General features: G+C 35.4%; 2 protein-coding genes across 2 annotated transcripts; one reads left to right on the forward strand and one right to left on the reverse strand.

The window, feature by feature from the left end:
• The first annotated feature begins 982 nt into the window (after positions 1 to 982).
• On the forward strand, positions 983 to 21962 carry LOC135688073 (bifunctional peptidase and (3S)-lysyl hydroxylase Jmjd7). Its single transcript, XM_065204779.2, has 10 exons — positions 983 to 1294; positions 2063 to 2270; positions 2801 to 2914; positions 3179 to 3333; positions 10789 to 10874; positions 11912 to 11972; positions 12422 to 12494; positions 14012 to 14047; positions 16134 to 16244; positions 17973 to 21962. Exons 1-10 carry the CDS (start codon positions 1044 to 1046, stop codon positions 18105 to 18107), a joined length of 1230 nt encoding a protein of 409 aa, XP_065060851.2. The 5' UTR covers positions 983 to 1043; the 3' UTR covers positions 18108 to 21962.
• LOC135688074 (ubiquitin-conjugating enzyme E2 Z) lies at positions 19781 to 21952 on the reverse strand. The gene has a single exon (XM_065204780.2). It carries the CDS (start codon positions 21950 to 21952, stop codon positions 21134 to 21136), a length of 819 nt encoding a protein of 272 aa, XP_065060852.1. The 3' UTR covers positions 19781 to 21133.
• Positions 21963 to 21967: the final 5 nt, after the last annotated feature.

Raw genomic sequence — 21967 nt, forward strand, 5'->3', positions numbered from 1 at the left:
AAGCAACATAGCGTGTAAATCTGAAAATAATCGTGAAAGGATGTTCAAATTCTTGCTATTATCTGCTTTTGTCATTAAAATATATTCGGAAATGAAACATATTAGCACAATACAGGCTCACATTTTTGCTCAGATTATTTTGCTCAAAATACTCGGATTAATAGAAGTCAAACGGTCAATAAAATTCAAATCTTGCAATTTTTCCTAATATTTTTATCGGATTGTCTCAAGAAAGCTAATTTACGAGCCCTGCAAACAATAGAAGTCACGTTATTGATGGCATCACATTCTCCCGTCATCTAATTTTTGTTTCTCAATTTGGAAAATGGCTCTAACCATCTGATTTGGCATTGTAATAGGCGAAAAAAGTTTTGAAATGTGATCAAGTATGAAGATACCAGTATTGAAGAATGTACAAATAACGAGCCTGGAAAATGTTATTATTTACTGCCTCTTGTGACAGCAGCTAGAGAATGCTATATTAAACAGCATTTTTATTACTCGACCTCGGAGTATGCTTTCATTCGACATAAATTTCATTTGGCAATAAATTTCATAGAGTACCACAAAAATTTTGTATTATATTTAATTGTATCGTATTGTATTGTATTGTAATGTATTGTATTGTTTGCTACCTAGCTTCCGAAGGTAGTTTTTAGGACACTGATAAGCGTTTGCTTATCAAGCAGTGTCCTGGTCCTTCCTCTCGATGTGACCACACCTTGAGATTCCTACGCCTGAAATTACAGAGAGCTGGCGAATCTCCTCACTCTGGGGGAAAGTTTGGTCATGTCAGGACTGTTGGGTTCTTTGTTAGCGACCCTTACCCAACCTAAACTGGATCGTCAAAAATATCCCGGGTTAAACTTTTTTCCCTAAGGGCTATTCATGATCAAATCCCTAACAAAATTTGTTGGTTCTTATGTTTTCATAAAATCCATCAACCATCAACAATGTTTTTTTCCAAACGAGGCCATTGCATAATTAGTTGTTTGTGTTGTTTCGTCTTCAATTCAAAGAAGGGTTGGTAAAGCACAGCACCGATGAAAAAATTTGTTTTTGCTCTGTTTTTTGTATTTGCAAGTTATAATGTCAGCAAGGAAACCGATATCCAAGGTCACTTACAACCCCTTGGATCACACCAGGTTGCAGAAGGAAACGTGCAAGAGATTAACGGCTTCTTAGAACCGTTGACGTTTTTCCAAGAATTTGTAAACAAGTCACAGGCTGTTTTGTTTAAAGGGGCATGCAAGGGATTCAAGGCGACCAGGCAGTGGAATGACAACTTCCTCAGGTAGGGTGGGGGGGGGGGGGTGTCACTGATTAGTAGGAATAATTAGTCCAGATTGTTTGCAATAAAACGCTAGATTTTGGACAATCAGTATTATCTACGCTTTTTTTAAAAAAAACATTTAGTTCACCCTCTAGGACAAAGTCAATAGGTCTCTACATTAAACAAGATTGGATTTACATTTGACCATTTGACTGGGAGATAAGGGCTTCATTCAAATGGGGTTTCTATTGCAGGGCCTGTTCCTGCTACAGAGGTTAGTTGTTGGGGAGACAAACAAAATGATGTTTTTCAATGAGTGAGGCAACCCTCCATCATGGAGTCAAAAAGCATGTGCATGAAGCAAAGTTTTTTATTACACATGCTCTGACTCAAAGAAAGAGGGTTCCCTCACTCATTTGAAGATTTTTGGTTGCTCATCTCCCCAACAAGTAAGGGGCAAGGGTCCTTGGCCTTGCCAATTAAGAGCACCTTTTCTAAAAAAGAATATAACACAGCTTAAATGATTTATATAGATATACCTTTGGACTTAATTGAACCAAAGTACACAAGTAAAACAGCATAAGCAAAATGTTTACTACAATTGGGGCTAGAAGGGCCAAGAGAAAACTTTCTTTAGTGCTTTCCCCTCCAGTTTAGAATCAGTGGCATGGACCATGTATTGTGTTTGTATTAACTATGAAAAAATATGTTTTAGCTCAATTATTTGTTACTGGTCATATGTTCAAGTTTTTATTTTCATATACTGAAGTTTATTTGGCTCTTTTGTAGGAAAAGCTATGGGGAACTAATGTTAAGTGTGGACACATCCAAGAAAGAAACCAGATACAAATCTGCTAGGAAAATGAAATTGAAAAACTTCTTGGATATTTACAAGAGAGAGGATTTTTATATGATTGATACAATTCCTGAAGAAATGCAGAAAGATCTAGAAATCCCAAAAGTAATTTCTAGTGATGGTTTTTTAAATCGTCTTCAGGTAGGCTAACATCTTATCACAAAAATTATATTTCTAATATTATAAAGACATAAATTCTATCTTTGTTGTAATTGTTCAGGCCTTTCAATGAAGTTAAAAAAGCAAATTGTAATTTTACTTCATAATGCTTTTGCTTGCTCTTTAGGTTTGAGGGTTATGTTTTCTATTTTTGAGTTAAAGTTTTTTGTGAAAATTTTTTGGACGCTATGAATTAAAGTGGGAAACAGCCACTAAAAATGTGAAAGTGTAGCATATTCATTCCTAGTGAAATAAAACTGTACAATTGTAAAAAGGGCTATGAGTTTTGAGTTATGATCATAATATTAATTAATATTATAGGATTTTTGGAAGGTATCCTTATTGTTACAGCAATGGATTTTCCAAAAGTGGTCTCATGCGTCTGACCTTTATGTTAAAATACAAGGGGTTTTACTATAATAATAAATTATGGCCTTTTTTGAAAAACAATCTAAGGATAAAAGACTCTGTTTTCAAGATATCTTGATCTTTATTTTTGATATTTCATGCAGGACCTTGTGCTGTGGTTCAGCAGTGGAGGCTCAAAATCACATCTGCATGTGGATACTGTTGAAAACATAAACTGTATGATAAGTGGGTCTAAAAGGTGGTTCCTGGTTGATAAGGTTTGTAGTTTTTTTTATGATTGCAGTGGGAATTTTGAATAATCTTAGTACCCAAACAACAAAACGTTAGACAGAGAATGGCTTAAGGAGGAGCTTTTATAAGAGCTGAGGCAATTAAGTAGACACTAGTCCATGTTATAAAATTTTATTTAATTCAATGTCACTTTTATTATATTGCCCTTACTTGAGAAACAGCCAGTAATTAGGCTGTATGCTAAACATTGACGCAGTTAAAGTTGATTCTTCATATTTTGTTACAAATAGGCCTACAGTCCAAATATTATTATGGACCACGAAGAGGGTGATTATTGCAGTGTTGATGTTGATAAAGTAGATATGCTCAAGTATCCTTTCCTCAGGAAGTTGCAATGGTGGAATGCTACTGTCGAGGAAGGCGATTGTATTTATGTTCCTTACATGTGAGTTACAATATGTTTTTAATACCTTTTTAGGAATTTGATATTGAGATTTACCAAGGTAATCTTTTCATTATGAAATTGCAAAAGCTAAATAACTAAATTTCAACCATGACTTTCTTTTCATTAGCATGTTGTTTGTCAGTATTTTCAGAATGTTGGTTGTTTACTTTATAACGAAACATCATCAGCATAACAGCTAGTATAACAGCTTTCTAAAAGAAGGATTTAACACATAAATTGCCAATAAGCTTGTTTTCTTTTCTTTTGTAAAATGCTTGAAGCAAATTCATTAGTACACGAGTGCATGGGCGGACATGCTACACATTTCGGGCTTATTATCTTTGTTTTTTACGAAGTATATTGCAGTAAATCTTGATTTATCATCGATGAAAGTAACAAAATATCGATGTCCACCCAGACTGGTTGTTTGCATTGGCCCACATACATCACTGTGCGCAATCTCTAGTAGCTCAGTGGCATGTGTAGCTTGACCTTTTGGAAATTAGTTTCGTGCAAAATTGCATATCTTTTGAATCATTAAACTTTAGTTCTCTCAACTAGTTCTTCATCTTGTAATGTTTTCAAATTCTTGACTCCTAAATGGCCAAACCTCTGAGAATAAACAACTTTCTGTCTTTTCTTCCTAAACCCAAGGTTTCTCCATCGCTATTTAGGGTGAGACATTTGTCCTCCTCGAAGACCACTGATAAAATCTGGAACTTCGGTCAATTCAACAGGCCTCTATTTCCCTTCGACTTTGACCTTAATCCAAGCCGACCCTGTACTACGGTGGCCCATAAGGGCCACGGCAAGAGAATCATCTCACTATAAAACAAACTTATCCACGGCAAAACAAAGTCAACCACTGCAAAATAAAGTCAAATCATGGCAAAACAAAGTAAATTTACGGCATAAGAAATTTAATTCGCGGCAAAAGAAAGTCAACTCACGGCGGAAGTATAAAAAGTCGACGTATGCGCAAGGTAATGCTCAAACGGCGAACCATCACTGATCAGTTCGGAAAGTGATCTTACATGTACAACATGTTCTGCTCTGCTCAAACTGTGGGTGCGAAGTTGAAGATAAAGCGGCTAAGTTTCTGAGTCGTCTCTTTAATGTCTTGAAACTTATTTCTATTCCATGACACTCGGAAAGCATCTCAATGATTTCTCCATATTTAAAGCCCTGATTGAAAAAATATTTGATAATTTCTTTCTCATCTACATCATATCTATACTTCGTCAATCTAGCAACAAATCTAAAGGTCTTAATCTTTATCAATATGAAAAGATCATTTCCCGTTTTCAGATCATTGCCGTGGCCCTTATGGGCCACCGTACTGTACCTTGTGCCAATACAACTCTGTTGTCACCCAAGCGCACTTTTTCTGGAACAGCAAATTCACGAAAATTCACCATGTGCATATCACATGTGCCAAGATGCACCAGAGTCAATAATCCAGGTATTAGCTTCTTTCTTGTCTGTACTGGCTGTTGCCCAAAAGAGAGCATGCGTGGCTTCCATTTCTGTAACATTAGCTTGCTGTCTTAAGTTTCTTACAGTCTCTTTCCCAATGTCCTTTTAAACCGCAGTTGTAGCATTTCCCTTTCTTGTTGGTGGATTTCACTTGGTGTTCAGCAACTCTAGACATCTCCTTCGTGGTAATAAGCCTTTTCCATCGCAATTCCAAGGTCAGATGAAACTTCAGATCGTTTTCTTTCTTAATGTAGCAATCTGGCAATAATGAATTCTAGAGTGAGTTGATCTGCCCGTGATTCAAGTGCAACAATAAGGTTATTATAGGAATCTGGCAAACTGCACAAAAGAGTCACCACTTGATCCTCTTCAGAGACTTGCGCTCCCACTGAAGCCATTTGCTCTGCCAAACTTCTCATTTTGTTTATGTGTTCCATCATTGTATCATTTTCTGACATTGTCGCAGTAAAATACCTTTTTCGTAAAAAAAACTTGTTAGCCAGTGATTTGACTTCATAATGGTTTTCTAATTTTGACCATACTTCGCCTGTCAAATAACAGACTGTCACTTATCGATAAACAAATGGTCGCCAGTGCTTTCCTCGCATGCTTTCGAAATTCCTGCACAGAAGCTTCCGTGGCTCCTTCCCCTGCAGGCTCCACTTCTTCGCCAGAAACTATACCTCCTAAAGATCCTTATCTTCCATTATCTTCTTATCTTCCTTATCTAAAGACCCATAAATGAAAACTCGTTCCATCGAACTTATCAATGTGCTGTGACATAAACTCCTTCGGTTCCTTGGATTCAAAAGAAATTCCAAGATGGAAGAGGGGTTACCTGCCTTTAAAAGTAACGAGACAACATTGTATTTTCAAGACCATGGCGAAATTGTACCTGTTTTTTATCTGCTGCACAATCTGTATGCAGAAATAAAATAATTTTCAGTGCGATGAGGAGAATTGCTTTAGTGAAAATCACTTAAAAAAGTGCATTTTCCAAGGAACTGGGAGTGTGAGACCAAAAGACTTGAGGAACAGTTGGCTTTGCATCCTATGTGGCTAATCCTCTTTAAAAAATCATAATTATTTAAAAATTGAGCGAAAAAAACCAGTGGCTGTGAAATACTTGTGCTCAAAGCCTGTTGTTTTTAATTATCCATAATCGTCTATTGACATGTATATACATATTTAGGTTTAAGTCTCTTCCTCAAAAACAACACCTCTTGATTTCGCCTTTTCTAACTGACGAAAAGTTGGTTTCCCATCCTGTGTGGCTACTCCTCTTAAAAATTGGCTATTACTAAAACCAGGAATAGGGAATCGGGGAATCGAGGAATTAGGGAATCGGGAATCAGGAAATCAGGGAACCGGGGAATATCTAAACCAATAAGCCAATTTGCCAGTTTTATACCTTGTTCGAAAGGTCTTTGCATAAATAACTTCATTTCTAAGACCAAACGCACATCAGAGCAATACAGCTTGTTAGGTTGAAAGAAATACAAAAAAATCCAGCTAAAAATGAAAACTGTCATGCATCCACGACTACCGCCATCCCAATCAATGATAAAGAATCTATCATTAATCCTAACTCATTAATTTGACAGCGAAGCACTTTTTAAGCCCTATATGACTTTTTAACGAGACAGCTCAAACAATCTACTGTCTGATGTCTACTGAGACGGCTATGAGGGACTGTATGGCATTTCATGGCCCTGAATACCGCATTATTTTCATATTCCAAGTGAATGGAAAGTTTTGTCGTCAAAATTTGAACTACAGAAGTCCCATTAAAAAGCAGTGTTGTTGGAAGCGGAGGGGCTGGAGCCCCCAAAAAATTGTTAAGCTGTACTATATTTCCCTTATAGCAATGTATTGAATGGGAAACAATAAAATGGGCAGCCCTCCAATATGCAGGGTTGAGGACGAGCTATTGATTTCATGCTCACAAATAAGAAACACTCTTTCATAAAAAGCCAGTCATTTGAAACAGGCTTCAGTGATCATCATCATCTGATATGCACCATACTGAAGTCAACGTTTGTAAAACGTCTCCCAAAGATCATCAAGTATCGGCAGTTTAGAAACTTCTGCTTGGAGGAATTGAATATAGGGGATTGCGGTGTAAGTGTATTCATTTTCGAAGCAATAGAGAGAAGTTTCATCAAAGGAATCATTAGATACATTTTTGCGCCGCTTTGCATTGCACTGAGTCAGCCATCATGCAGGTTGACTTTTCCTTGCCGCTTTAAAAAAATTTCAAGTTCCTTCTCACAGAAAAATTTCTTTCAAAAAGTCTTCCAAATACTCTATAGCCTTCCTTCTGGAAGCGACGCATTGAATTCTTCCATATCTTTAAACAAATCAGCGATTTAATATTTGGGGGGACTCGAGTTCAATCTCCGTGGCGACTCTTAACTAAACTCCCATTTTATGAACATTACCGATTCCCTTGGACTAGTCCAAGAGGGATACAGGGGCTGACATAAGTTAAGTGAAAAGATAGACAGAGCCATTGAAAAAGTATAGGTACCACCCTAGTATAATTGCAATTAAGGGTAGAATTAATACTATCCAGAAGTTTGAATTTAGTCATTTAAATCCTGCTGAGGTTATGGTTCTAAGAGAGGCCTAAGATGTAAGAAAATCATGCAGTGGCAAAATACCGACTAAGGTTGTTAAAGAAGCAAAAGAGATCATCTATCCGTTTCTAACTGATTGTATAAATGCAAAAATAATTTAAACTGTGACCTTCCAGACAAACTAAAGGAAGCAGATGTGTCAGGATATTTTAAAAAATGATCCTTACCAAAAGGTAAATAACAGACCCATTAGTGTTCTACTCACAATGTCAAAAATCTTTGAGCGGAATATGAGGGAATAAATGAACTACCATTTCATAGGAATATTAGTGTGTTTACTCACTGGGTTTCGACAAGACTATAGTACACAACATGCACTATTTAGAGTCAACGAAACAATGAAGAAATGTCTAGATTAAACAAGTTGAGTGGGGACAATCATGATGGGTTGGTCGAAAGCGTATGATTGCATACCCTATGATTTACTAATTGCTAAACTACAAACCTATGGTTTCTAAAAAATGCAATTAAACTAGTTTACAGTTACATCACAAACAGCACCCAAAAAGTCAAAGTATTATCAGCGCATAACTCACCAAAGCGCGTCTCAATAGGGGTACCACAGGGCTCTGTCCTGGCACTCTTGTTTTTTAATATATTTATAAACGATATGTTCTATTTAGAACATGAATCAAAAATATGTAATTTTGCTGACGATACGACAATATACGCATTCGACACTACTATCGAAGCAGTCATAACAAAACTAGAGGGTGACCTACGAAAGTTGGTTGATTGGTTTAAAGAAAATGGCACGAGTACTAACCCTTAAAAATTCCAAATGATGTTTCTAGGACGAAAAGTTAAAAACAAACTATGCCTGAACATGAAAGGCATGCTAATACAACCAAGCGAAAATGCAAAACTTCTTGGTGTTCATATCGATAACACACTTAAATTCGTAAAGCAGGTGAAAGTGCTTTGAAAAAAAGTTTATCAGAAAGCGATTGCATTTGGCAGGTTAAGACCATTTTTATGGCCACAAAAGTCAAAGATATTGAAAAATTATAATATGTTGTCAAAGTTTTCATATTGCCGTTTGATCTGGATGTTCTGCAGCAAAGTTGCAAGTATTGAAATTGACAGGGCCCACAAACGAGCACAGAATATTATAGACGACGATTCCACATTTCAACAACTCCTGGATAAAGATGGAACGAAAACAATAGATAAGAAATACTTTAAAAGCCTTATGGTGGAAATTTATAAATCGATCAACCATATTAATCCGGAATACATGTGGCAATGTTTCATTATAACCTCGGAAGTAAGGAACTGTGCAAACTCCCCTTAAAGGACAAGTGACACACTTTTCACCCTATCTTTTCTTTTCATTAACTTATAGATCATCTTTTAGAAGTAAGTTTTTCCTGGTCTGGAACAAAAAATTCTAATCAGGGGGCGCAGGGGGCGCGATTTTGCTTTTTATCACGTGACCCTATGACGTACATTGTGATAACTCAGAATTTTCCTGTAATTGATAGAGAGTTTACGAAACACGACGCGACAGGTCCAGACGAACTGTATTCGTTTACAAGTGTGTTGTAAACGTTAATATTGCACTCTATACCAGTAGCAGCAATAACAAATTATCACAATCTACGTCACGGTGTCACGTGATTCATTTCCCGCCATAATTTCAAATGGGTTTTTAAGTGGGAAAATGAAATCAGAAAGGAAAAATATTTCAACAACACTCTCATACAGCATTTTACTCTAAGTTGAAAGAAAAAAAAAATTTGGCGCCAAAAGCGTGTCACTTGTCCTTTAATAAAAACCCAGCGTTATGTTATGGTTCTCTTTCATTTAGAGGGAGTTTAATATGGAATTCTTTAAACGATCGTATAAAACTTGCAACCACCCTGAAAAGCTTTTGAACTGAAATACGCAGTTGGGATGGAAATAGATGCACGTGTCATATCTGCACGTAGTTTTTATATGTATTTTTGTAAATAGTTGGTCTAAATTAGTTCATTAACTATAAATAAACAAACTTTAGAAAAGTTTATGATTATGATTATGAATTTCGTTCCTACGGCACTGAAAAGCAAGCGACAAACCGCACCTTGAATTAGAATTTAACTTGAATAAGTTTGTTTTACATAAAGAGACTGGTATGGGACGTTTTGGCACTATATTTAGAGCTGAAACAACTAAACTTATTCAATGTGATGGCTTTGAACAAGAGATGATAAAAAGAATGAGGCTGCTGAAGGTTCTAAGAGTACATGATAATATTGTCGAATTTTCAACCCAATGTTGCTCTGCAAATATCACACATATCTCTGCCAATTTGCGGCAGATTTAACTGATTTTGCGCATTAAAAATTATTTTATGATGCTCTTTCAGGTTAAGGGATCCAAATTCGAAAATTCCTAAAATAGATTTCATTTCTTAAGCCATTTCTTAAGAACTCTATAATATTGCCGATTCCGTCGAGAAAATGATCCTTTCTTTCATTAGCCTCTAGTTTAAATCTACCCTCGTGTGCTTGATAAAAACATACTCCTAAAGTATATTTCGAAAATATTTATTGTTTATTTATGTCTTTACAAGTCAAAGGGGCACTTATTGACAAATTAATACAAAGTCATACCTTTTTCCTATCTTTTTGTATTTGCTTCTAATATTTGGTACAAGTGATGAAGTCTATTTTCTAAATATCTATCTGTGTTTACATTCAGACTACATAAACGGAACCACTGTTGTGAAATACTTCAAATTTATTTCAATGTGTTATAAATTAGTAGACATATAAGAGAAAAGTTCGAGGCATTAAGAGAAAATGCTCTTTCCCCGTCAAGTTGCAACAGATTTTGAATGCACTATCAGTAGTATTTAATGACGTTCTTTCATTTTATCGGGCGTTCTTTCATACGATAGTATATTTAAAATTTACGTGATAAACAGAAGAGGTTACAATCAGCGAAGTTGGAATCAGCGAGACAGCCTTTTTTCGGATGACCTTTTTCTAAGTTATATCTATCCTTTTCAAACGGAACTTTTATCTTATGTTTTTAGTCCTTGCCTTTATTCGTTAGCTTCATAAAGGTTTTGCCTTAAAATATCAACTGACGTGTGGTCCAACTTGTAAAATTTGAATATCTTTGCCATTTCCTTTTGCCTGACAGTTCTTGTTACTTCTTGTCATAATTTCCAAGGTTTTAAGCTTCTCCATTAAAGCTTTCCCATTTCTGCTTAGTAAGTTCTCTAAGGTTCTGAATTTCATAGCCAGTTTAAAAAATAATATGATTATTTATGCCTAAATATTGCATTCGTTTACTAGAAATATAGTTCTAGAAATAGTATCAGTAACATATTATTCACCTTGTATAATAGGTGGGCACATCAGGTTTCTTCATCAGATCGAAATATTGCTGTTAATTTCTGGTGGACACCTGCGTTCAATTTCAACGTATCTGGATGTAAGTCTTCATTTCATGCAAATCTCTTAAATGATCCATTGTTCCTGATCACACTCGCAACTCTTCAAAAAAATAGTGCTGGACAGGTCCTATCCATTGTGGGGTCCAGGGCAAAATTTTATCGAGCCTAAGAATTGATATCTAGCAGTGTGGGACTCCCAAGGGCGTGGTGTCCCCAAAGGCGCGGGCACCAGGGGCACCAGGGGCACAGGGCAATTGTCCAGCTCGTCGGGGCACAGGGCAATTGTCCCCTAAAAAGTCTCCAGCTTTCGCAGCTCTTGTGATAGAATACAGGGTACACTTAGTACTCGTCCAAATGTCAACGAATATAATTTTGTCCTCGAACGTTTTTCTGCAGAAAACTACAATGAAACCCCACATTTAAGGTGTTGAAATATGATTTACCGTCCATGCAATTTAAGATTGAATTCACTGTAGGTCTTACAGCTCGTTTCACTGCTATTTAAGCAAGCCCTGATATCCAAAAAGAAGGAAAATATTAAGATAAAGGTAAAAGAGGCTATAGAGAGAAAAAAAGTGGCAAGTATGAGGGAGGAGGAAAAGAGAGGGAAGAGTAATTTGAAGGACTGGAGGAAAAGAAAATGGAAAGAAGTAAGATAAAGTGTTAAGCCTTCCAATATGCTACTTCTCTGGCCTTTCGTTTTTTTGGGAAAAAGTTAGACGCCAAAGTATTTGGCTGGATGTAAAATTCTAAAACGGGCTTTATGAACTTATCAAAGTCCGGGACCAGAAAGAACCGAATAATAGTAAGCATTTATCTAACAGGTTTGCTGCTAATCTGTTTAAAAGCGGTTATTAAACACGGTTCTAAGGTGCAACTCATTTTTAATGAAATCATCAGGCAACAGTTTTTCTGAATTCTACCATATCTGTACCAGAGATAAAAAAGGGAAGATAAGTAACTAGTTTATGTTTAAATCTTCAGATCTAATTTTTAGCCCTTCAGCTTTGTTACCATATATGGTAATTTGATATGTGATTAAAGTATATTTTCGTGCTTTTTTTATGTTTTGAAGATACTGCTCAAGAAAATAGAAGCATAATGGACCTGAAGTTTAGTCATGCAGAGCACTACAGGTATCAATGGAATATTTTCGTATTTTTGTAGTAATGTTTATTATTTTGATATAACCTTTGTTAAGAAAAGAAATGGAATGTGTCTACCATTACTAACTTTTTTTAAGCAACAGAATAAATCAGAAATTGGTAAATTTTGTCAGCAATATAATGGCAAAAAATAATGGAAATAATGATATTACGATCTTTCTCTGATTTTTCAGAATGATTCCGAATATAAGACGAATTTGACAAACCGGATATATCATGACTTGTCCAATTTCTTAGACTAGCGGAATAAAATATGGCGTAATCACGACTTGTCAAATTTTCTTAGACTGGCCTAATTCAATGCTCAGAATATAGCGAATCCCGGGGCTATAAGAACCATTTGTATTGTTTGAAGTACTTTGCTTAAGTACTTTCTAAGATTTATACTCGTTTAATTTGATTTTTTTTATTCTTTTCAGATTTCTCTTGTTGCAGCTATCAAATATGCAAAATAAACCAATTGATTTTGAAATTGTCAATCAAAACATTGTGGTATTACAATTTTTATCTATTTTTACTCTATTTCGCCTTTTATCGAACTTTGTGACTGCCAGTGCAAAGTTAATAGGCCACACCTGGCCACACCAGCCAGCGGCAGACAAATTTCTCATCAGGAGATGATTGTATAACTGCTACTTAGAAATTTACTAAGTGTGCTAATATTTATTACAAATATTGTCCCTCTTTTACCAAATTTTGCAGCATTGAACCATGCAGCAAAAAAGCTTGATTTAAATGACGTCCTATTGACTGGGTAACATCTTTGTGTCTCTAGTGTGGCCTAATGCTCTATTTGCTTGACACACACAAACTCAGGCTCGCCCAAGGTTACATCTGACTCTGGTTGGATCTTATTGTCTGAAGAGAGCCTTCTCGGGCTAAACCTCGGTTAGATGTAACCTCGAGCGCATCTGGGCTTCTTTGCATCATGTGAACAGGGCTGTAGTGAAGTCGGCATTAATCCTCTGTCCCCTCTCCTTTTTGCAATTTAAAGAGTACAGTGACTAAGCTATTCTGGTTACTGCATTGATTGACAAATGCCTTGTCTGTCAGAACCATACTGCCACTCGTTACAGATTGTTCTAAAACCTGGTCTAACACAACTGTTTCAACCTGTCTAATTTTCCCTTGATTGGTTTTTATGTCATTTGAAAAAGTTATTGATTTTGACATTTATCTGATTACACATCTTGAGCTGATTGAAAAGTAATTTTGTTCCATCTGGATCTGGCCACCAGTAGATAAATAGATAACTTCATATATAATGTCTAGCCTTCAATTGAAGTCCCAACAGTTAGTTTTTATAAGAATACTAGGAAGGTGCAATTTTTCACATTTTGTTATCTCTCAAATTTTGAAAACTCTGAAAACCCTCAGTTAAAATTCTAGCGGACAACGGAGAATAAGTCAAAACATATTTTGTTAGGCGGTGTTATATTATATATCATTTCAGATTGCTATCAGATATAAATGATTTCTTGACTGCATGGATATATATCGACTGATCTTTTGATCTTACATTTCCTAATAATGTCCACCGAGGGGTCAGAAACCGGGGGTAGGGGTATGCCATGACATCTACCACAATTACTGGTCTTGGGTCACAAAAGAAGTTTCTTTTCAATTCAGTAAGATGTGCATCATGCTTTATATTGTAATTTTTTTCTTGTAGCAGTCTTATTCAATTTAAGGTCAATGCAAACAAACAAGGAAACATTTCTCCCACGTGCATTTAGAAATTAATAGATCAAGTGACATTGAGTACCATTATAGCAAGCAAATTACTAAGAACAATACTTTCTTGCAAAGCAACACGAAAAAGGACCACAATTAAACTTACGTTTTTTATATAGAAATTCTGCTCGTTCTCACACGTTTAGGACAAGCAACATTTCTAACCTTCAGGTCATCAAAAATGCCCTGTTTTGGATAATATTAACTTGAAGGAAACTTGTCTTCATTGAATGTTTACGATGGCTTTTGCTTAGAAAAGCTTTTTATCTCCACAGTCTGAACATACTGGGAAGAAGATAATATCACACAAGGTATAATATGTAACATATCTTCCTAACAACTTTACCTTTTTACAATTTATTGCTGGGTATCTCTTATCCCAGTCCTCATAACGCCTTTTGTCAGTGGAAGGGCTATTTCCAGAGAACGAGGAATTAAAATAACAAGAAAGTAAGAAATTTTCAGATACGAGCGTGCCATTTTGAGTGTCCATAATTCCATAACTGATGCAAATTTTGGCCATGATTTTGTGACTAGTGACACATTGCCTGTAGTTCCAATAATTTTGGCGATTTTTCTCCATCACCGGACCCCTAATTTTGCAAAATATCTTAAAATTGTACGTATAACTCACAATTTAGATTAAAGCTAAAATTAAAGTTCCCTTTGCCATTGAAATACTTACTAAGTTACACTAAATAAATTGGGTTCAAACGCTCGAAAAGATAGCTCGAAAATATTTAGAAAATGTTTCACCGGTTCCTGTTAAAGCCTCGTTAATGTAAAAGAGTGCACATATCAAAAGAAAAGGTTGAAACAGTTGAAGCCATGAAAGAATGGAGAGCCGAGAATTGGCAAAGTGTTCCTAAAACAGTTACGAACCTCTCAACGAGCGAAAATTCCTGAACGCTGCCAGTTAACCTTAAACAAGGGAAAACTGTTTTGAAGTCAATGCAAAAGTTTCAAGGCGCAATCAATGGACATCGAGAGGAGAAGAAAATCAGAAGTTCAATTATCAGCTCTTTACGAGGCTAGCAATGTTGTTTTCACGAAAGCAGATCTTTTGAGGAATTTTAAATTACTAGAATACGATATGCTTAGCGAGGGTTATACATAACCTAAAAAAGCTTAGGTCATTCATTTCAAGAAAGATCCATTTAGTTGAAAAACATTCGAAAGAGGGCGGTACCTATTATCACTAAACATAGCATTGATCGTGTTGAGGAGATATTGTCCTCGAAGATCCATTAGACTTGACGTTCGAAGAAGAGGCGTGTTATAATTTCCTACCACCTGTCTTGGGACAAAGAGATGAAGCATGTGAAGGTGAATTGTTAGAGAAAGAAGAGAAACCTCAATTGAAGTTTATCTAGGAATAATAAATGAATTTCCAGCATGCTGCTAAAAACGCGACATCATTTAAATGTGTCGAAAATTGGTGGAGATTTAAGATTTCAAGTTTGCTATCTGGTTCATCTTATCTTCGCTCTGTTAATAACTTTTCCAACTTTAAGAGGTTTGATGGGTAGGAGCCTGTGCTCAAGTGACCCTATCTCAAGCAATTCGCGACATATATAATTGATTTTGCACAATTAGAGGCATTTCCTGATGCTCTTTCAGGGTATAGGACTAAAATTCAAAAGTTTTAAAACTATATTTTTGTGACATCGTCACTTTAGAACGCTACTGTGTCCGAAAAGAGGGTCCGAAATAGTCATGCAGACTGCAGACTGGTCTGACACTGCCTCAGCCCTTGAATACTCAATATTTCTTGCAACAATCGCCTGTTGATCTGGCTTTAATAACCAACTCATTTTATACTGGTGCTACTTCATATTAAGTTCCAGATGTCTTTTTTGACATTGCCAATAGGCGTCTTTGATTTCTTCTATCCCAGAGAAGTTTTCAATTCAGTATTTTCCAAAAAAGATTTTAGATTAATTGTAATTTAATATTTTTCTGTAGCCTGTATTTATAAGTTTTGTTAAATTGCAAGTGAACTACACTCTTTTTTGTTAGAGCTAGATAATTTTTGCCGAGGCTTAATGTTTTTAATTTTTTAATAATTTTAGGCTCGGGTGTTCTTAATTTTGTTTTTATTTCAACATTAATTTGTCTATAACTTCAGACAATTAAGTGTTTCTAAGGCCACTAAAAAACAGTTTAGCTTGACATTTTTGGTTGCACCACCGCCAATTTGCTGATAAAATCTGATTTGTTAGGTTAATACATGAGAAAATTTTCCCCAAACACATTGTTTATTCCTCTAATTTTCAATTTGAGGCTAGGTATGTTCTTATGTTGCTCTTTCTGTTTTGGAAAATCGAACTGAGTTTTCTTATAAAGAGTGTTCTTAATGAAAATTAATCTAAGCAAAATTTGTTCTTTCTTTTTCAGGACTTTGGCATGATTGATAAAAGCGGGGATGGGAGGATTGAGCCCAATGAGATAAATTTACTTACAAGCGCTGAACTAAATACGATATTCGATGGAGAAGAGCCTGGGACTGTAAGTGTCAATATAGTTTGCCTTTCAATTTACTTTTTACGCAAACTCTCCCCTTTTTAAATAGTTTCTGGACAGTAAGGTGAAACAGCTGTTTTGTGCATAATCTCTCGATGTTTTTTGCGATAAATGGCAATACAACTGGTACCTTTTAGAAGGCTAGGATGCCTTTATCCTTTAGAATCAGGACTTGCAAAAGCTGTGGACAGTTTTTATGAAAATGCATTTAACTTTTATAGGCCCTTGAGAGCATATTTATATGTGTCTTAGTGGAAAAATTTCTATCCAGTTCAGGGACACCGGAACAACTAAGGGGCAAGGGGGGCAGGCTTGAGTAAAAGGACATTTCAAAGATAACTTCCACTTTCTACTAGTTCCTTCTACTAACTGCTATTTTATTTCAATCTTCTGTAGATGTCTTGAAAATTGGCTAACTTTTGGAACAAGGATTTATTTACAAGTTTTGAAAAATGTTGTTATGAATTAAGAACTATAATAAGAAATTTAATTAGGAATATCTCTGATTATTACAATTGGCTGGCTTCAGGGGCACATTAATGAAAAGGGCATTCTGGCCACTCTTGCCCCTCCTATCAAAGGGCAACTGGGGTGGTTAACCCCCCATGCTCCCCTTCTCTAGTGTCCCTGATCCAGATGTTTTATGCAATCCAGGTTCGGTATACATATTAGAGCACTTGTGCTGTCTCCATATGGCTCCTAGCTGTCCCCATGCAGTCCCTACACTATCTCTAGTTTCCCCTATTCCCTTGTAGTATACACTGTTAACTTACTTCACTTTTTAGTTCTGACTTTAGATTTTACAAAATATTGGAAGATTATGAAGTGGCATATTTACATAGCACTTTAATTTACTCTAAATAGCATATAAAATTAACTCATTCACCAGTTTGATAAATAACGGGTTAGTGCTTTTTATGAATTAATAATTGTGAACAAAGAAAAAGTTCTTCAGAATGAAAAGAGTTTAGAGCAAATGAGGAATGGATAAAATGCAACTGTTTTATTTGCTCAAGACAAAGAGAAAAGGCGTCTTGTTCCTTACTGTATAATATCAATGATGTGAATTCCATATTTAGAGGGATCTTTCTTATAGAGAAGTCTGCCTTGTAGAGGTGTCTGCAGGTTTTACTGTATAAAGAATACATAAGAAGGAACTTCACAGCCCCTACAATTTGGTAGCGATAACATCTGAAGGCTTTGTTCACATCGTTTTGTTCATGCTGTGTTTTTCATGCTCACTTAGTTGCTTGTATATTCTAGTGTGTTTCTTTAGAAAAGTTGGTTTCCAATAATAGAAAATGCTATGTACGTTTCTTAACTATTAACTTTGCTCTTTTATAATTCGTCCTTCAAAATTGCAACTTTAATAATGGTTGTTAAATTTGAGCATTAAATGTAGGGGACTGCTTGATAAGCATAAGCTTCTCAGTGTCCTAAAAACTACCTTTGGATGCTAGGTAGAGACAAATACAAATAAAATGTTGTCACAGCAGTAACAAGTTCCAATGAAATAAATAAGAAAAAAATATATATTTAAAAATGAAGATTCCAATTCAATGATCCAGTTTTGGCTAATATGAAGATAAAAATTGAAATTTTATAATTGAAACTTTACTGGCTGAGAAATTTCATAGCTCATTCAATGCTATTTTCAAAATATCGCATTTTATTCTGTTTGATTATGATAGATATTACCTTTGTATCATTTAGATCAACATAAAAGGAAAATCAATGGTAACAGAAAATAATGATCAGGTGTGGGGTGCAACAAGAGACACAGATAGCTCTGTGAAAATCAATGAGGATAAGCCTAAAGAAACCACAAGTCGTGATACAGAACTTTAGGTATAAATATACATGCAAATCATAATAGTTGTGTTAAAGCAATTTTTTTGTTAAGCTAAATTTTGAGTAAATTGTCCTGAGAATAATATTTTCATAACCCAGCTCCTCAGTCTCTGATCCAACACTCTGAGTTATTCAAAATGTTTCTTTCTTTAACTAAAAAGGTTAAAGTCATAGAAAGGTGCCATATTCTGATATTTATCTTTTAGAATTTGCCTGTACCCTTACTCCTTTTTAGAAATTTGAATTTTCCCTGGAGCTATCATAGGAAAGGTTTTGAAAGCATTGCTGACATTGGGCCTGAAAGTTTTCCCAAGTCTCTATTCTAAGTCGAACAGTATGATTCTATCATTTTGATCACAGCTATTAACAAACTACTTCTTTTAATATTCTAAACATTTTCATGGCATAGTGTTAGATCCATAGCTGATAAGGGGATAAAATATTGATGGCTGTAATCTATTAGTTATTCTTAAAGGTAATGTGTCCAGCTAAAGCAAGTAACTCTGCAGGGGTTTTCAGAAACATGGGATTTTTCATGTCATCGCCCCAGTCATTACGGTTGTTCTGTTTATTTATCCTGCTGCGAGGTTAGCTTTTCATGTGAGCAGGTTTGCCTCGCAAGAATACTAACCAATCCCAAACTGTTGTTTTGATGGGTGGCTTGACAAGTTGGGTATACACAGTCCTTTTATATGGACACATTACCTTTAATGTCTTAATGTCTTTTAATAAGTTAAATTCATTTCACTTCTATGTTGATAGTTAGTGTATTTATACTTGATGAGACATTTTTTTGAATTGTTTCTTTAAATCAATGAGGCTATGCAGGCTTTCATGGGAAAAATATAGCAGGCGTGCTAACCAACGCACACCTGAAAACATCCAGGCATGTGATATTTTGCACTCCTCAAAAGCAGTAGGGGTGTGCCAGGGTGTGCACGTGCGATCACACACCTTCCAGAAGAAAGCCTTTCAGTCCTCTAAACTATCCTTGAAAAAATGCTATGAGAAAGGATAAAATTTCATGTAGAAACAAAATGGAAGATGCTAAGTAAGAGAGATAAGAAGTATAGAAAAAGTAATATCTTGGATTTGCTGCTTTTTCAATTTAATGTGGATTGGCAAGTTTACTTTTTAAACTATTTTAAAAAAACTATAAAAACATTTTAAAACAAGAATATACCAATGAGTCATCGGTTTTATAGCAGGTTATGGTATTACTACTAGTGTGGAAATTAAAGGCAACTTGTCTAAGAAATGCTAAAAAGGGCAGAGGGGCAATTATCCCCAGGGTTTGAGGCCAATGAGCTTCATAATGTAATAAATTCCATTCCAGTGAATTTTTTTAAGGAAAAACCACATGTTGATTTGCCACTGGCATGAAAGGGATGATGATATTTGCAACTGAATGCATTATATTCTTCTCCAATTCAAATTGTATAGAAATGTTCTGATTTGGAAATTGTGTCTTCAAGTCTTCAGGAGTATAGTATCATGTATTCCCTTTCCATTTAAAAGGTTCTGAATGGTAGTGGATTGATAACATGATCTAGCCTAATAATGAAATTAGAATTCAGAAATTGTGTTTGGTAAAAGTAAAGTATATTTGTCTGGTATTTGGGCATTAAAATGTTTATAGAGGATTTGGGTCTCAGATAAAAAGCTGACAATTGCTAAATGAATCTTATTCATTGTGTGAGAATACAGTGAATAACATATTTGAAGAATATGTACAATTAACGAATTCTAACCAATCAATCTAAAGTTAAATCAAATCAAATTTTCAACAAAAATAGGGATCTTGAGAGATTTGGAAAACATAGACAAACTATGTTCAGTTTATTTTTTTCAAACTCTTTCATTCAAAGTTATTACTCAATCTGACAATTTAAACATACAGGGGGCAGCTATCTTCTGTATCCTCAACCAGTGAGGGCAGAGGATTACGGTTACTGTTTTTGTAAACATTAAGTTAGTACATATGCTGAAACAGTAGTGTGTTTAATGTCTGTCATAATCTGTTATGTCTGTTAAAGCCTTAGATATCTTATAGATAGAATTGTTATGTTACTAAAAACACTTTCAAAGCTCAGTTTTGTACTAGAACTGGGCTTGCTTTATTGTAATGGGCATGTAGATGTTCCCAGTGGTAACAGTATTCAAAGTCAAAATTTCTCAAAAGAAAATAAAATTTCATCAATAAAATTTGCCCATGAACAAAAACATACTCTTAGAGATCAACATTATTCCTTTTCCTTTGTCTTTGTCACTTTGAGCATTAGATTAAGACTAGCCATTCAATACAAAAACTGCATGAAAAAGAAACAGACAGTCAAAGTAGAAATAGTGCTACAAAATTTCAAAAATGAAGCATAATAAATTTAGCCTGATGTTGTTTCCAATCCAGAGAGTGTGGTAGCAAAATGAGTCTAGGGGAATTCCCCCAAGATCCTTTCCTGGCTAGCTAGATTTGCCTGCCAGACTGCTGCCCTCAGTCGAAAATCTGCCCCATTTCACCCCAATATACTTCTGACATCCCTGAACCACTTCACAACATTTTTATCATGAACAAAATATGGCTGAATGATCATTACATATTTTTCAGAGAGTTAACAGTCCAAAGAAAAAATAGTTATTGTGAAAGATACGTTAAAACCTAATTTGAAGAAATCCCACATTAATGTATTTCGAAAAAAGACATTGGTTAAGGTTAAATTGAGCATGCAACAGTCACTGCAATCCATATTTCATTGATACTTAGCAGCAGAAATAATGTACATTACACTTATAAAATCAGATAGCCAAAATTAAAATTAGATTTACCTTGAACAAGAAGAAATAATCTTTTTCTGTACCACTTGATGTTTGAAAACAAATAATTTGAAACATATCTTAATCAGAGATCAAATGAGTATCTTCTCTAACAAATAATTTAGTCAGTTTATTGGACATTATTTAAAGCTACTCAGTGAAAACTAGGCCACCACTTGTTAACCTAAAATAGAATTTCAAATGTCCAGTATCTAAGAGCCATGTTTTTTATCTAGTCTTTGCTTAATTCTATGCAGACTCGCAAGTATTTCCTTAAAATTGTAAACCCCAACATTTTCTCCAAATGGATCTTGAAAGTTGCTTCCATCTAGATGAAGAAATTCCTTTGCTTTTGCTTCATAATGCTCATAAAACTCAACAAATGATTTCTCCATTACATCCATCAGAGCCTCTGGAAAGTGTTGGTTGCCCCCCTCCAACATTTGGCACACAGCAATCCTTAGAGATTCATGTATAATACAGTCATTATACTTCTTTGAATCACCTGGACGTCTTTCTTGTTCATACCCTGGTTCATTGTGATATGGTTTCTCTGACATCAGTGATTGGATCGAAATTAGAACACTGGATATTGACTGTGAGGCACTCCATGGAGGTCCAGACCATGTTCCCAAAATGCTCAAGCAAACCTTCCCATTCTTATACAGGTTTGGATTAAACCTAACAGTACCACTGCCAGTTGTTAGAAGTCTAACTTTTGGGGGTCTGATGGGATAATCAGGAGGGCAACGAATGAAAAAGTGAAAAAATCCTCCTTCATAAGGAGTATCTGCTGGCCCAATAATTAACGCGTGGATTTTGGTTATATTTCCTTGGTCTGGGACGACGCAGATAAACGGCGGTGGCTCGCTGTAAATTTCAGTTATATCTTTCTTTACGCGTTGAATGCAAAATGATGTCGGTTTTTCTTTATCCCATTCACTGGATTCAGTTGGGTCCCAATACTGATCTGCCGATGCCATCATGGCCACATTGTAACTGACGCTCTGGCCTACAGAACTGTTCTGCATAATTTACTTTGTTTT

The sequence above is a fragment of the Rhopilema esculentum genome, chromosome 19 (assembly GCF_057945365.1).
Source record: "Rhopilema esculentum isolate cy_ngs chromosome 19, ASM5794536v1, whole genome shotgun sequence".
NCBI lineage: Eukaryota > Metazoa > Cnidaria > Scyphozoa > Rhizostomeae > Rhizostomatidae > Rhopilema > Rhopilema esculentum.